Below are 16,822 nucleotides of genomic sequence, written 5' to 3' on the forward strand. Positions count from 1 at the left end.
GTGAATTATCGCCACCAAGACTTGTTATGTTACATTAATTGTTAACACCAGACACTTTAAAGAAGTGTCAGCTTTTCAAAGGCTTATTTGCAGAACTGTGACTGTGGAAGAGCCTTGATGTAATGAACTGAAATGACATTTGGTTTTGTCGACCATCAGTTTTCAGTCACTGCTTTGTCGGGCCTACTGAAGTCTGTGTGCTGTCAGCCTCAATCATAATGACTAGAGCAGGGGGGCAGTTCACTGGACTGTATCAATAACTCTTCATCAGAGGAAACTTCCAAATGGTACCAAGAGGAGATCAAACAGAAACACACTCAACGTTTTCAATTAAATCTGCAATAACTGATTTTTAAGGCTACTTGGATGCAAGATTGTGAATGTAACACTGACTTAAGATCTCGGTTAAAGGCAAGCCTGTTAGCAATCAGCTGAAAATGTTTTAACATCCTGCATTTATGGAGAAACATTACTGGATAATGACTCCGCTCGCCTAATCAAAGTCCTTATGCAGTCTTTTTGACCAATACCAGTGGCTTAGATAGCTGCAAAATGCTTGACTATATATTGACCAGCAAGCCTGTAACTGTTCAGTCTCCTGTTTGCTGCAGAGAAGGATGTCTACGGTAGATGAAACGTGCCTGCAAAAGAGCTGAGCACAATAATAAGGCGCATCTCGCTAAATGCTTTGTAAACAGGTGCTATATGAATAAAGTATGAATAAAACTGAATTAACTTAACTGTATAAAATGTTCTGCAAAGTGGAGGCAAGCTCCTGATTTAGGCATCTCTGAATTCTAGTACACGTTTCACATCGTCAAACTTTTCCCTTTTGCCCTTGTGAAGAATATTAGCCTTTACAAATGCTTTGCTAAGTGGGGTCTTCAGCAGTGCAGCTGTCCAGACAAAATTTTGACTTTAACCTCTGACTGACATGAGATTTTACATTTTTTTTTAGATTAATGGTCAACATTGGATCATTGAATGGTTGAGCTGATCACTCCCTAGATCCTTGGACTTAGCTTACTCAACACCTGTTGTTATGGCAACGGCTGGCCCAATTCTCTTAGCAAAGTGTTTATGTGCTTGGGCCTTGACCAAAAAGGCAAAGAATAACTGCAAAACCTCACCAGGGTTCCTTACAGTCTTACAGAGTTGGGATTTTTTTCAGCACAAACAAAAGAGGTCAGAAAGTGCAGTACGTGGAGGTGAGTATGGAAAGCTTACCTTCAGAGGGTACTTGTGTAAGTCCCAGGTAACAAGTACAATATAAAATGGTACAGAGCAATAGGGCTCTCCTGGAAGAAGAGAAGAGAAGGATGTCAGAGAGAGGCAACAATCACGTGGTATTGGACAGACTATTTAACTCTTTTTCTCATAGTTATTCCTCACTAACTGTATCCATACTATGATCAATCAATCAAATGTGATTGCTGGCTAAGGCAGAGATGTTGATCATATTGGCACCATGAATTGAGTCATAAATAAAGCCAGAAACTTCTTTTTTTTTTTACCATTAACATTAAAGATATAATTCTCTCCCCATTCATTTAGATAGAGCCTTGGCCTCATTAACCCCAAATAACTACTTAGAGGTGTTGCCAAGGTAACTGCAGAGCCTCATAGTGCTTCTAGAGGTAGTCCGGTCCTACGTTTAGGTCCCTGATGGACAAACAGTCTAACAAGTCACAACATGAGAATGCAAAAGTCTTTGTTCCAGCATATAATAAATCCACAAATCTCAATTTACAGATACATTGGACACTTGTCTCAACCCTGACAAAAAAGTAGTATTAATGAATGTAATTATTTGCGTTTAACCATAGGAGGCATGCCTTAACATATTGTTCAACTGTGACACAACTGTTTACAGTAGGAGGGCACAAGCAGGAGTCTGCTAAAGCACTTAGATCTCAGCGAGCCTCTATCTCTCTGAAACACAAGAACACACACACATTGTGGTTTTGGAGACAAAAATACTGTAGTAGACTCCCAAAACCAACCAAATGTGCATGCATGTGCGCTCGTACATACACACATGTGCAGAAAAAACAAAAACAAAATGTCTCTCAGCACCCTCACCGCATCCAGGTGTGCAGCATAACTTAAAGAAACTGACTGGCAAGTGGACTGAGATCCCAGTAGGGGTCCGAGATCTGGTGACAGGCTGGGGGAACCACTGTTTACCACTGGAGGTCATCCAGGCACACATGGTCACACACAGACACACACACTGGAGGAGGAAATGTGTATAACAGCTGTTGCTGGTGGGCCACAGTAGGCAAACAGGGCTCCAAATACATAAATGTGGGAAAGACGGTGACTGTTGCATAAGCTGAGCGATTTGCATTATCCCAGACAAGGACGTGTGTCTGCCTCTCTTCAGAAACAATTCTACAGCTTCAACATTAACCAGTGTGTGTGTGTGTGTGTGTGTGTGTATCTGAATGCACGTGTGCAACAGTGTGCTCACATCCATGTTTGTGGTGTCTGTGTCTCCAACCCTTCCATCCTCTAGTTGCTAATAAAGCGTCATCACACTCATCCACACACACAGCTGGCTGTGGTTACTCGGGATGTGTTTGTGTTTGTGTGTCACTGTGTGTGTATGTGTGTGGACTTGTGTGACTCAGTGTCTTATCAGCGGAGGGAGAGATCCGCTTTCTGAAAATGAGTCATGAATGATGAGGTTTTTACTGCAGCCCCGACAACTTTTATTCTACTCCTCGGGCTGTTTACATCTGTGGAAACTGGACCGGGTTTCCTAGGAAACAGCACCATTTTCTTTGGCTTTTCACATTAAAAGTTCTCAGTAGCTTGTTTAGATTTTCATTAGGAGAGGGGGCTTTTGAAATGCATCTGACAGGTCAGGATTTTCTCCTGTGTGGAGCATTTGAAGGTGGCTGTGCTGAAGGGGGATTTGTATGCAGTGGATATTTAAATCAAATAAACTGACATCTGTACGCTGACCCTGTGTGGTGTGGTTTTCATACTGCAACAGCGAGCTATGACATGACTCCCTGAGGGGATTCTTCCCTAAGCTGAGTGGACAAAATACAGACTGGATGAGCAATCCCTCCTCCTAAGTCATCCACTGCATTAGGCAGCCTAACACACATACTGTGCGTTAGGCTGCCTAATGATACACTGAAGTCCCAGCACAGAATGGGGGAAAAATTGCCATGCACTGCTGATAACATATTTATCTCCAGATTAAGAAGTGATTAGCCCACAAATCTGCCATTTTAAGAAAAAATAATGGTAAGAGATCAACAACCAATTTAACAGAGTGATAAACTGTTGGAAGGAGTGAGACAGTGAGTGAATAGAAACTGTTGCAATCTTTGTACAATTCCCTAAGTGGCAAAAATGTATTCCTCATTATAAAATCAGCATCAGTAATCTGCAAACTTAATAGTAAATATCCTCTCTTCTACGATATGTTCTGCTAATATTTCCACTGTGTTCTTAGACACCCCCCCCCCTCCACCCCCAACAACCATGACAAACCATTCCCCCAGAAACATATACGCAGAAGCACCAACCTCTCTGCAGTTATAGAGGGAAAAGAGAAAAAGAGAAACACAGAAAGGCCAGTGTAGTTTCCATTTCTATTTACAATTTTGGCCTTTTTATTGATTCTCTTGAAGGATTTCCCAAAGGTGATCCTCCCCCCTGACCACAAACTCACATTCACACACAGTGGAAAATTCCTGTGGATGAGCTGACACTAACAAGGGCTGATGAGGAGGAGGAGGGTTTAAGAGTGTCAATCCACTTTTCTCCCTGCAGTCAGCTAATGGCTCACTTCAGACAGTTTTTCAAATAATCCACACCTTGTTCTACAGAGTACTCAAGCTCTGAGCTGGATTTTGGAAAGGACTGCAGTTAATCAATCCTTTGGTCAATGACTCATCAATTAATCAATTTAAAACTTCATCTTTTCAGTTTGATTTCAAGGATAAAAAAATCATGCATTGCTGAGGATTGATTGCGTGTGAAAAGTAAAGAGCGGGACACGAAGGGAGACACCAAGTGGACACACAGAGAATGAAACTCTCTGCACACATCGCAGACAGACAGACAGACAGACAGACAGACTCGACTTCATCACAGTCCATAATAATGCAGTCGTAGCGCCGTGGAGTCGTGACTAACACAGTGAGGAGGCAAAGCTTTTGAAAGCCGTGTTTCTTTACGCGCGACAGGTAGGTGTGATAAACCGACACAACCTGCGCCAATTTGTTTTAATGAAAAACGAGCAGACGATGGGTCAACTGTCCGGACTTTCCTACTCCCTAAATGACTGTACGGCTGCTATCTCGCCAGCAATCTGTCAAATAAACCAGCTGTTCAGTACTCAATGAGGTTAGAATCGCGCCTGCGTGCACAACTGAATGCAAAAAAGAAATGGATCAATGGATGACATCTAAGCTCAGCAACATTAGGCTGCAGCATGAACTTCACCAAAAAGTCAACAGTGTAGTACAGACGGCTTTGCGCTGCTCCCATGTGTACTTACTGTCTGTGGAGACCTATGCTGTAAACACGTCCATAAAACATCTGAAATTTATATCACATTCTAGTAAAGCTCATATCGGTTGCAGATGTTTGATTAAATACTTTAAGGCTGTCGCAGAAACGTATGCGTTCGTTTAGGCTTGTTTGTTTGGGGAAAACGTTTTTAACCATTAAAAAAGTATCCCTTTATTTAGCCTTCGTAAAAGTGCCATGTGGGGAACGCGTAAACGGAAAAACATGAAAAGCATGCGTAATAATCTACCAAACAGCTTAGTGGATGCTGATGGACCGCTCATGAAAGTTTATGGGTAAGAATGATTCCCTAATTTGCTTGCTTTGTCAGATGAGTCACTTTAGTGAACACTTCCAGTAATGTCAACGAACTGCGTGCGGATATTAAACACGACCTACGCAAACTGCGTCCGAATGAACCGGCTTTTTCACGTAAGAACCGATAAAGGGGAGGTAAAAATATCTGCACGAATGGAGTTGTTTGGTATTCCATGCAAATAACAAATTACACCCATGGTCCAAACAGACCCCATTCAGAGACTCAGCATTCCCCATGTGGACATAATTTCTTCACTGTGAGCTGGATAACAGCCAGCCGGCACATCATCAGATACGCACATGGAGGCATCCAGGTCTTTAAACTGTTTTTCGGTACACATCATGTTTTGAATATTCCCGTTCACATAACATAAAAAAGTCGTTAAAAATAAAATAAAACAGTGATAACAAATGTCACTTACTTTGTGTCTAGATGAGAGGTTCTGCAATCTCTCCTTCGGGTGCCTAAATTCATTTGTATTCATTTGTCCTGGCAGTCAAAAACCTGATCCTTTAATCACAGTGTGACTCCTTTGCAAGGGGGGCAAAAAAAGACACCGGTCGCCGCTTTACGCATTTGACAAGCTTGAGGTGAAGTTCCAGAGGAAAAAACTCATGTTAATTTGCCTGTCAAGTCCAGTATAAATTCCTCCTGACAGGCTGCTTTGACAGAGAGTTTTCCTGTGCGGTTGTCTGTCGATATTCCCTTGTGTTTCATTCATTTATGCCGATCCAGTTTGGAGGGACGCGCGGCCAGAGAGAGAGAGGGAGAGCGAAAGCTGGGTTCTTTTGAAAGGGGGTTACGGAGTCAGGAGCGTTGGACTCATCCCTTTCCTTTTTAAATAAGCTTTCTGTGGGTAAAGCGATGGCAAATGCACCGCACGGCCAGGTGTCAAGTTACAAGCCCAGCGGTTGCATCGAGCAACTACACGCCTTCTCAGGGGGTGGCCACAAGGATCTTACCCCAAATCCAAAGCACTGGCTAACCATATGAATGAAGCACGGTGACACGATGGGAAGGACTTCACTAGAAAGTGCCAGAAATGAGCGCCTACAGCTACAGCTTAAATATAATAATAATAATAATAATAATAATAATAATAATAATAATAATAATAATTATTATTATTATTATTATTTTATTAATTTATCTATCACACGTACATGCTAACCCTCCCGATTTTTCCGGGAGAATCCCGAATTTCAGTGCCCCTCCCGAAAATCTCCCGGAGCCACCATTCTCCCGACATCAAAATTGGAAAACCATATCCCAGATTGGCCCAGCCAATTCCAGTTTCCAACAATGGCTACTGAAGCTACTTAGTTTTAATATCACTCTTATTACTCTTTCTGGGTCGCAAAATAAACTTTTAACATATTTTCAGGCGAGAATGTAGCTGTGTAAACTTCAAATATCTGCAGCAAACTCCCGGCACATCGTTTTCAAACCCCCGCGGTCTTTTGCTATTCAGGTTAAACATGATATAAACGTCACTTAAATAACTTAAACATGTTATTGTTTGGCCTTTTTCGGTGTTTTATTTGTTCCTGAGTAAATAGTTAAAGTTATTAGATTAGACTAGATTAAATAAAACTTTATTAATCCCTCGGGAGGGTTCCTCTGGGGTTTTCACACAGCTGAATAAAACTGATTAAACAGAAGTGTGAGATGGTCGAAAAATTTACGCCATATTTTAGATAGAAAGGAGCAGACGGCAGAGCTTCACTCCACCGAGAGAGCTCATGACGTAATCCTGACCGTTCAATTTCACAGTCGCTCATTTCCGGTCTACACCGCGAAGGCCCGGTCCCCAGGTGGACGCAGCCTCTGAATTTGGACACCCCCGGCCTGTTTCCGACATTTAAGCTTATTTTATCCGATAAATAAACATTGTAAAATTCAAGGTTTTTGTATATATATGTATATGTATACCCTGAATGTCTCCCTAATTCTGAGGTCTCAAGGTTGGCAAGTATGCCTGCAATGTATGGAAAAATTGATATGGCCAAGCTTTGGATTTTCCCAATAAAGGTGGTAACGATAGATACCAGCTCTATGACTGTAAACTTGGCGAGTGTGTCATAACTCCCCAAGGAGTAAAAACTGGGAAAATGTAAGGGGAGGTTTGGAAAGAGCTATGATTAACAACTGAGCAATAACCAGAAGATAATATTTAAAATGTAGATAATAGTCACGGGCTGGAAAGATGTCTTTGTCTTCATTCAGTTCACTTATTCAGTAAAATTGGGCCAGTTTGCAGAGATTTTTCTTTTAAATTTATAAATAAGACAACTGTTTTTACACTGGTTTTGCCCATGATGTTAGAGACATGTTAATGGAGAAGCCCCTGGATGAACACCCATTACCTTAACAGGGGTCACGGCCTGATCGGGGTAAGGCCGGCCAAGACCACCCCACAGGGACCGTGAGCCAGTAATTACCACCCACCACCTGTTTGAGGTGTTTCATTAACACGTACATGTACATTTGACATGATATTTTAAGTTCCTTTCAAAACTGTTCAAAAGCAAATGAGTCCAAGAAACACACTGCCTTCAGCAGAAGGTGCTGCCATTGAAAACAGTTCCCTGCAAAGTCTGTGGATTATCCTTAGAGATAATCCATGTCCAATTTATAGGCGCTGAGGCAAAAATACAAAGGAATTCTCACAAATACGTCCAAAGATATCTGCATGGATACCATAACTCTGCTGAGCAACAAAAATGTTTTTGTTCTATTGTTTTGCTATTTGGGTGCATTTGTTCATTTTTGAGAAACACTACAGTACTTGGACCTCATCCCATCATATAAATTCATTCTCCAAATAATATTTTTTTAGCAATCGTGTTTTGCTTGTAATTAAATCACTTTAAAGGGAATATTTGGATAATTTCTGATCTTATCACTAAAATACCAACTTTAATTTCTAAAATCAGAATGAATGAATCCAAACACTTACTCAGATGAATGCTCCACAGAGCCAAGTTGGAGGATAAACAATTAGCTGATGAGGCTAAAGATGTCAGTGACTTTGAACCATTAGTGGCTGACTGACCAGTTAAAAAGGTCACCTTAAATGACACTCTGTAAGGCTGAAGCTGACTGCTTGTGTGTAAAGCACATGGTGATCTCCCCTCATTTTAGCCATAAGCTGTTGGTCAGCTAGCCTCAGGGGTGGGTGCTAATGGATGCAAGTCATTAAAATCCTCTTTGCAGTCCCTTTTACACACACCATGCCTTGTGTTTCAGAACTGGGTGCCACCCGACCCTCCCATGTACTTCCAATGAGCCACAGCGACGCTGCCCCCTTCATCCAAATTACAAACTCTGTACTTGCTAGCGCGCTCGCTGCCACCCCTTAAAGCTGCTTAATTATGGTCATTGGCACCACGTCTGAAAGCTCCCTTTATCCCCCCCCACGCTCCAGAAATAGGTCTTGCTGAAGCACACAAGCAGCCCAGATCAAACACTCCCCATAGGGAAGGGGTCATTACTGGTACGCACGGCGGACACAGCCCAATGGGTGCCGGGCCACGCCTTGAGCCCAAATTGCAGCCTGGGCCTAGTGAGGACACAAGACTGCTCTTTGATGCACGGCAAGGGAAACAGCAGCACAGCCTATTTGGATATCAGTGTTTACAGTGAGCTATACTGTAAATACACACAAAAAGCCAATACAGCAGGCTAAAAGCTAAGAAAATTAGGCGCTAGGTTTAGTTGGGTGTCCACATGTTTTTCGTGATTTATATTTATCCGAGAGCTCTTGCTGTTTTACATAAGCAGCATGTGTAGAATGGCTTCCAGGTGACCGAACACTTATGTAATGAAAATATGTCAGATGACACATGAAAAGCTCTTGAACTTTAATTTCATTTGTCACAATGTATTAGCAAATTCAAGGATATAAAAGGATATGGGTAAGATGCTAGCTAAATAGCCCAAAGCTAATGTTTTTGGAGCATTAAAATAACCTGTTGTCACCAAACGAATAATTAAACTGCAAAGACAGCAACCTCAGTGTAGGTGTGTTTTCATGGCGGGCAGTGGCAGAGGTTATGGAGTTGGTGGCGTTTACCAGACAGTGCTGTCTCGCTCAGTTCCCCTGCACACAAGAAGACTGTTCATAAAAGGAATGTGTGAGTGTATGTATGAGTATGCGAATGCTTGTGTGTGTGGAGTGTCTCTGTGGTTTGTGTTTTTCCTTTACAGGTGGTTCTATCAACTTGTTTGTGTTCCTGGTCCTGTCTCCTTCCTGTGTAGGGATGGTTTGGTGATGTACTGGGAGGTGACAAGCAGTCAAACAAGCTCCTCTCTGCAATGATTTTCTGCCCCCCTCTCAGTCCCATTTTGGCTCCTTTATATTTCTCGTCACATTTCTCTTTGTCTTTGTTACAGTCGACCCACGCTAACACATCTATCTTCTTCTCTTTTGTCTCCTGAATCCCCTCCCTGCCTCCTTCGCTCTCCTCCATCCGTGTCTCTGTTCTCTTTCTCTCTCTCTGTCCCTGTCAGTCCTTCACCACAAGCATTTCCAGTGTTGGCACACCAGTGTTGACAGCCACCCTGAAAACAGTGCCACAACCATAATGAGCATGTTGAGTTCTCATAATAACACCAGAATAACCTGCTGGGGGAGACAAGCTCTTTAGGGGGCAGGCTCTCAGGCTTGGCTAGGCTGGAGTGTCAACACCACATAGATCTGCACTTGTTGAAGTGTGAAAGATGAAGGAAGTTTCCACACTATGTGCTGTTTTCAGACCGATTTCTGCAGTGTTTGCAATTTTCTTACTGTATTTTATGTTTAGGTTTAGACCTCTCTTAAGCTGATGCACATTTAATCTTACACAATGCCTTTGACACTGCCCTCCCTGTTTGGGGGTGGGGGAATATTTGCAACTTTATCACTCCAGACCTAAGGTTCACAATCACACAACATCTGAACAGAAAGCAGGACAACTGTAAAGTCAAATATGACTCCCAAAAACGTAAACATTTTGTAAAAAGTTTCATCAAAAGGTAAAGGCCGTCTTTATGTCATGTTGTGGTTTCATATGTGAAATGCCAATTTCACATTATAACTAGAAATCTTTAATCTTTAATAACTGATAACTTTGGGGCAGGAGAAACAACCTATAATGATCTTTTAAAGTACCACAGTGTAGGTTTTACACTGTGGTGGTTGAGATTGAAAGCATCTTAATATTTCTTTCTAGAAAGGCCCTCTCTAGAGCTTACTTTGTCCATTATGGTCTTGTGGCTCTGGATAAGTGACCAAAAGAACAAAATTGCAGGTATAAGTGATGTGGCATCAGGTCCTGAGAGATAGGGACAGGAGTTTGGTGATTGGCGAAGAACTTTGAATAGATCTGCTACGCTCCCACACTGAAAGACGCAGTTGAGGTGGTCTGAACATCTAATTAAGATTGCTCCTGTGTGCTTCCTAGATAAAGGATTCAGGCATGTTTTATCAAAAGGAGACCCCGAGGTAGACGCAGGACACACTGGAGAGATTACATCTCACAGCTGTCATGGGAACAGCTCGGGGTCCCTCCTGAAAAACTTGGAGAGAGTTACTGTGGAGAAGGAGGTGTGGGCATCTCTACTTGGACTGCTGCCCCTAGAATATGGACATGGATAACTGGCAGAAAATAGATGGATGGCTGGAATGATGAACAGTTGTGTGGAAGAAGACCTTCTCCTTTAAAATCAAGTGCTTGTTTTATGATATGTACTTACTTGTGGCAACAAAGTCTACTACACTTGTTTCTCTTTAAACTACCTGTTCCTTTGAAAGATGTGAAGCTTTTTAATTGTCAAATTCTCCACTCAAGTGACAGCCGGTGTTACTAAAAAATGAAGACAAAGTGCAAATCCCAAAGCTCCTCAAAGTGCCACTTGAGGCTGTCTCCAAAAGCAAGCCCATTCCCATAGCAAAAAAGTTTTCTCAACAGAAATAAACATGTTTTCAGCCTGGTACAAAAACATTTCAGATCTCCCTAGCTAATAGCTATTAGTAATGAATTAGCACACCCCACCCTCTAATTCGAATATGGTCAACCTTGGCTCCAAAAAAGACCTCTATATGCAATCTATGGCGCCACTATGATCACCAGCAAGCCCACCTGTCTGTGTTCACGTTTACTTTATGCAGGTAGGGCACAGTGAATGTTCAACTGTTGTGATAGTACAAAACAGTCCAGTTGTGGGACAGACAGGTAAACAACATGCTGAAAATGTAACACTTTAAGGCTACGTCCACACGTACATGGGTATTTATGAAAACGAAGATTTTCGTTTATAAAAAAAATCCCGTCCACACATAAAAGCCAAAAACGAAGGAAAACGCTGCTAGGAACATGCCAAAGCAGCAGGTGGCGCTATATTCCTATCCGTGTAGAAATGTTGGCCAATCAGAAGTCAATAAGCCTGGGCGGAAAAGAGTAAACAAAGATGGTGCATAGAAGCAGAACTGAGTCATATGTGTGGAGGGACAGTAACTGTGTGTATATGTAAGCATTTAAATACTGCAGAAGATAAAATTAACAGTCACAGTATTTTGTCTACGTCCGCCATTGTAGAAATTAATTTCACCGAAACAATAACGTGGCGCACAGTGTGACGTCAAAAAATGCGCACACCTTTGACACTGCGTTTTCTCCGTTTACCTCGTCCACACGTAAATGCAAAAACAGAGTTTTTGAAAATATCCACCCTGACAGGAGTTTTTAAAAATCTCCGTTTTCAGTGACCGAAAACGCTGTTTACGTGTGGACGAAAGGTGCAAACGCATAGAAAAATCTGCGTTTTCAAAAATACCCGGGTACGTGTGGACGTAGCCTAAGTGAACATTTTCAGTTTTTGAATTGTCTTTATTATATTTTTGCCTTAAAAATGTACTTTGTACACTTCAAAGAAAGTGGCCCATCTTCATGTCTAGCAATTCCCCGTGTATGCTTTCATGAAAAACTCTAAAACAGAAAATGCTTGCTAACCTGTAAAAGTAATTTGGAAATGGTGCAATAGGATTGGCAGCAAAGCCTTTTCCTGTTTTCATTCTTAACACAGTTTTTGGAGCAAGTACAAATAACTTAGTCCACACCTGGGTATAAGCATAGAAAATATACTGTACCCACTGTAAGTATGCGCACAGGTATGCAGGGTTTTAGATATGTGTTTGGCTCAATTGGGCACTGTGAAATTCCACATTTCAAGCTCCTCCCTTCATAAACAGCAGATCCTGACAGCATGTAGAGTTGGACAAGCTCTTATTTTAAATTCAAAGCAAGTTCTTATTCAATTCTCTTTATAATGAAATCCCACCTCAGTGTGCAGTTCATCTCCTGATTAAATCCAGCTTCAATTTCCAATTCAGTACTTATCATCTGTAAAACAGGACCATAATTCATTCTTATTCTGGACACAAGGCTCTGTATTGAGTTTGGATTGGGCCACCAGAGACCAGGGTAGCCTAAGTAGAAACAGCAGGGCCTGGTGAAACCTGCTCTCCCTGGCATAAAATCAGTGTCCAGATTCCAGTGATGCCTTCTGTAAAAGGACTTCATTATGCTCGCAGAATATGGACTAGACAAATATTTGGCTTGGTCATTATGATGCGGACTTCTCTCCCCCCATGGATTTGTGTCCTACACCAGGCTCAGTGTTTCTGCATCCCAGAGATGGCTCCCCCCCACCCCCATCATCCTTGCTGTCTCCTTCCTGAAACATTTCCAATAAAAAGGTGTAAAGGTTAGCTATTAAAGTTAAAAACAAAGTAACAGGAACAGAAGGATATTAACGCAAAGCAAGGTGGTAAATTTTTAATTTAGATGAATATACTACACAGTATGTTTTTGATAGTCAAGGTAGACCAGTAGTAATCACTCGGGGCTCAGGTTTTGGTTTGGGGGTAACTCTTCTGTCGCCATCAATCTAACATATTTCAAAAGTGGGCAGGAAGTGTTGCTCCCTCAGACCCCCAGATCCCTCTGAACAGATGGTCTTTCACTTTTTCAGCTACTGCTCCACGACCCTCCTCACTCACTCCCACCTTCCTTTCCATATACACACACACACGCACACACACACACGCGCACACACACACACACGCACACAGAGTGATATTTTTATTACTTCAGGTGACATTATACTCAAAAACACCCCCTCATATTGACATGTCCAAACCTTAAACCAGGTCTTTACCTTCAAATTTTCATCATGAGGAGTTGCTTACTGCTGTCAAGAGGAGAACGAATCCCCACAATGTGGCTGCATAACAGATTCATGTCTCTACACCATAAGCATGGCAAGTGTGCACATATTACTATCTCAGATTATTCAGGTGAGCCAAGTCTCCATGTTTTGTTTTTTTACCCAAACTGTTTCCCTCAAGAGAAGGAGACTGAGTGTATACATTTTCCTAATGTAGCCTCTCTCAGTCATTATAGTAGTTTTTAAGGAACAAGCTAATATTTACTTTTTTTGTGAGACTCACAGAGACAAACTTAATTAATTATTTGATCTTCTGATCAACTTGCAAGTTTGGTCAGTTACAAAGAGCTGAACAGTTTCTAATTTTTATGGTAATTTAATTTTAATGGCAACATGAGTTTAGGATGATCACTCCATGAGGCAAAACAGGAAGAGCTGATCTAAAGACACTTAGGACCAGAGTCACAAAGGACACCACTGGTTATGCACTACCAATAGATTGAAATCTAGCACCGCCCTCAAGGTACCCCTGCTCAAGAAGGCACAGGCTCATCTTAAGTTCACCAGTAAAGATCTAAATCAGTCAGAGAAGGTTTGGGAGAAGGTGTTGTGGTGAGCTGAAACCAAAATCGCAGTCTTTAACATCAGCTCACCTTGCCCTGTTTGGAGGAAGAGAAATGGTGAATGTGACCCAACACAATCCCCACAGTCAAGTATGGAGGTGGAAACATTATGCTTGGGGCTGTTTTTCTGCTAAGGGTACAGGATGACTCACAGTTGAGGGGCCAATGGACCGTAAAATCTTGGGCAAGAACCTACTTCCCTCAGGCAGAAGACTGAAGATGGGTAGTTGATGGGTCTCCCAGCATGACAAGGACCCAAAACAAATCACCAAGGCAACAAAAGAGTGGCTAAAGAAGAAGCTCATGGAGTGGCCTAGCCAGTGTCCAACCCCAGTCCTATTGTGGAGAGAGCTGTTGCTTTGAGTTGCTGTCATGCAGACTGATTTGAAACTGTTTTGAGTGGATTAACAAGCCAAGTATAACTATGAAGTATGAACTATAAACTATGAAGACATGATGATGTGGTAATTTGATAACTGTTCCCAGTTTTTGCTAGCTAATTAAATTCTTAGAGCATAAAAGAACTAGCAGAGTCCAGTAAAAGTCCCTCACACTTTTCTAATAGACAACATTTTTACTGGGAAGCAATTTGGTGTTTCCCAAAATGTTAAACTGTTGCACTAACAGATGGAGACTGAGCACAATGATTTAAGACTGTGTGTGAGTCTGTACAGGGTGACATAAGCAACGTACACGTTTCTGCTCAGCTGCATCGTACATAAAACTTTGTGTGTTTTTGTGCATGTGTATGTTAACCTTCAAACTCTTCTGTTAAGCCAAACTTTCAGAGGCCAGTGACTGTGCCTGGGAATCTCTTTCAGATGGTCCTGATTGCTGGATATTATCTGACTCACTGTGGCTGCAATGGGTTCAGGAAATTGGAGAATTTTTCCTATAGACATGAGTAACGGAGCCATATGACCCTGTGTCCTGTCCACACCAGTGAGGTGACTTCCTCTTCCGGACCGTGACACAAGCCGTTACTATTAGCGTGGCCAAACCGAATACTCCATCTTATTAAAAAGTCCCTAACTCGGAGCGCAGTGTCCTTACACAGCAATATGGGGCTTACTGTACCCCTCTTAGCCTGAAGCACTGGGCTTTCCATTAATGACATCTCTACGATAACTCAAGACTTACAGATAAGAACATTGTTTTTTTTTTCTTTCAAAATTTGCTATTCAGACATTTGAATTAGGTTTCCTGTAGCAAAACAAGCCCTTAGGTAAGCGGTCTTCATTGGCTCCAATTAAATGCATTTATTTCTAAATCTATCTGCTTCATCATGTTTTAATAAACCTTCACTTATCAAAAATCCCCAGGGCAAGTGAGAGACCAAACAAATTTAGGATTTATTCATCAAAAACCACTATGGCATACAGAGGTCACAGGTGTGGGAAAGGTCTTATTTGGACAAATGGACCTGGACTCTGCTTAGTCACGTCCTGTGGAGGGTACAGGTCAAGACCTGTGTGGGATACTGGCAGAGTCCTCATTGTGTTAACTCTACTATATCTGTGACCCCACCTCTACCTCGTGCCTCTCACATATCACGGGAGAAAGCCAAGTTTGGAGAGGAGAGGGGAAAAGCTTTATCCTCTCTTTAAGTCCATCAAAACTTTCTCTGCAGAAAAGCCCTAAGGGTTATACAATAAACATTTCATTTCCTCTGGCGAGCAATGAGAAAGCTTATATGATGTAAAAGAGTAGAGATAGCCACTAAAAAAATGCTTGTTATTCTGTGTTTCTTGGGCTTCATTTTATTCCGGTATTTGAAGGTCTTTGTATGAGTAGTTCTTATTGGGGAAGGATTGAACTGCTTTATTTTAAACAAAGAATATAAAGGAAGACATGTTTTATTCAGCAAGGCGCATGTCAGTTCATGATAATTTCTTCTTAGCTACTTTCACACATGTACAGGATTTTGTTGCTTTTTCTCACACAGCAGAAGATCCTGATTCTGTCAGCTGTCATCACTGGGAATATTTTATTTGGTTTAAGTGAAGTTGCTGCCTGGATAGAGTGTGCAGGAGGTAGCACACATGATGCTCACCCTATTACCTCTGTTCTTACATCAGCCCATTACAAAGAGTTTGCACTTAGGGAGCTGGGAGGGCAAAGACTGTTTAATGTCTGTTACAGGCGACCTGGTCACCTGCATTCTCAAATCTGCCTCTGTTGGGGAATATTTTGCAGTGTTTGGTGCTGCACAGCTCGTGTGAAAAAGCTAGCAGTCTATTATACTTGATAACTTTATAGTGTCAGTTTTATCAGATTCCTTCACCGTTTTTCTCGTCACTTTTCCGGAAACATCAAAAAGCTTAGCTAAATGATAATAACATTTAATCTGTATTAACATATTTTTAGTTCAGTTATATATATATTATACATCCCTGCAATAACCTCACAATATTAGAAAGTAAACCCCAATGATGTGACAACCCTCTGTGTGTATTCTATTGGCGACAGTGGGGAGAAAAAGCTCCCTTTTAACAGGAAGAGACTTCCAGACTCCAGGCGTGCCGGCCATCTGCTGCAGGAGTTTTGGGGGTTTGAGCAAAGAGATGACAGTAAAGCAATGTTGTTCTTAAAAGTCAACTTCAAAAAGCTTTTAAATATTCTTCAGCTATTATTAAATATTATTACAGAGTTTGGTTGATTCAATAGATGCACTTTTTAGATGTATGTATGTTTTTACATTTGGATCTGTAGTGAAGAAAGCCAAGCCACATATCCCATAATGGTGGGATAAAGACCACAGAGATTTTTGAGAATATGCTTTTAGAGGGGGCATTTTGGTAAGAGAAACTTTGCCTTCTGCTTTTCAACCCCCCCAAATTTGCTTTCCATCATCTTGACACAAGTTCCACCCTCCATGTAGGAAATATTAAGGGAGCCTCCCCATCCCATAAACATGGCTCTGCTTGAACTTAATGACCTTTAATTGTGACTGTGCACTGTATATTTAAAACTAAAAAGAAGGATGTTTCCCATCAAAATCAGAGCCATGTGAACGGCAGAGATTTGATCAAATGCCAGGAAAGTACTGAAAAAACGTAGAGGAAAGCATCCTTATTGGTCTTGGTGGGTTCTGCTCACCTGCAGTTTTACAACAAGCTGGAATTTTCTAGACTTTTAT

The 16,822-nt window shown here is 41.6% G+C and overlaps 1 protein-coding gene across 1 annotated transcript in view; it reads right to left on the minus strand.

The window, feature by feature from the left end:
- The window catches only part of col27a1a (collagen, type XXVII, alpha 1a), a 67,567-nt gene extending 61,844 nt beyond the window's left edge, over window positions 1–5,723 (minus strand). Inside the window, exons 1-2 of the mRNA XM_013908921.1 lie at window positions 5,274–5,723; window positions 1,228–1,298 (exon numbers count right to left, since the gene is read on the minus strand). Of these exons, the coding sequence (XP_013764375.1) occupies window positions 1,228–1,298; window positions 5,274–5,326 (124 nt within the window). The 5' untranslated portion in view covers window positions 5,327–5,723. The remainder of the gene's footprint in view (window positions 1–1,227; window positions 1,299–5,273) is intronic.
- Window positions 5,724–16,822: the final 11,099 nt, after the last annotated feature.

Source organism: Pundamilia nyererei, unplaced genomic scaffold (genome assembly GCF_000239375.1).
Source record: "Pundamilia nyererei isolate P.nyererei 1_Seehausen unplaced genomic scaffold, PunNye1.0 scaffold00002, whole genome shotgun sequence".
In the NCBI taxonomy this organism is placed as follows: Eukaryota; Metazoa; Chordata; class Actinopteri; order Cichliformes; family Cichlidae; genus Pundamilia; species Pundamilia nyererei.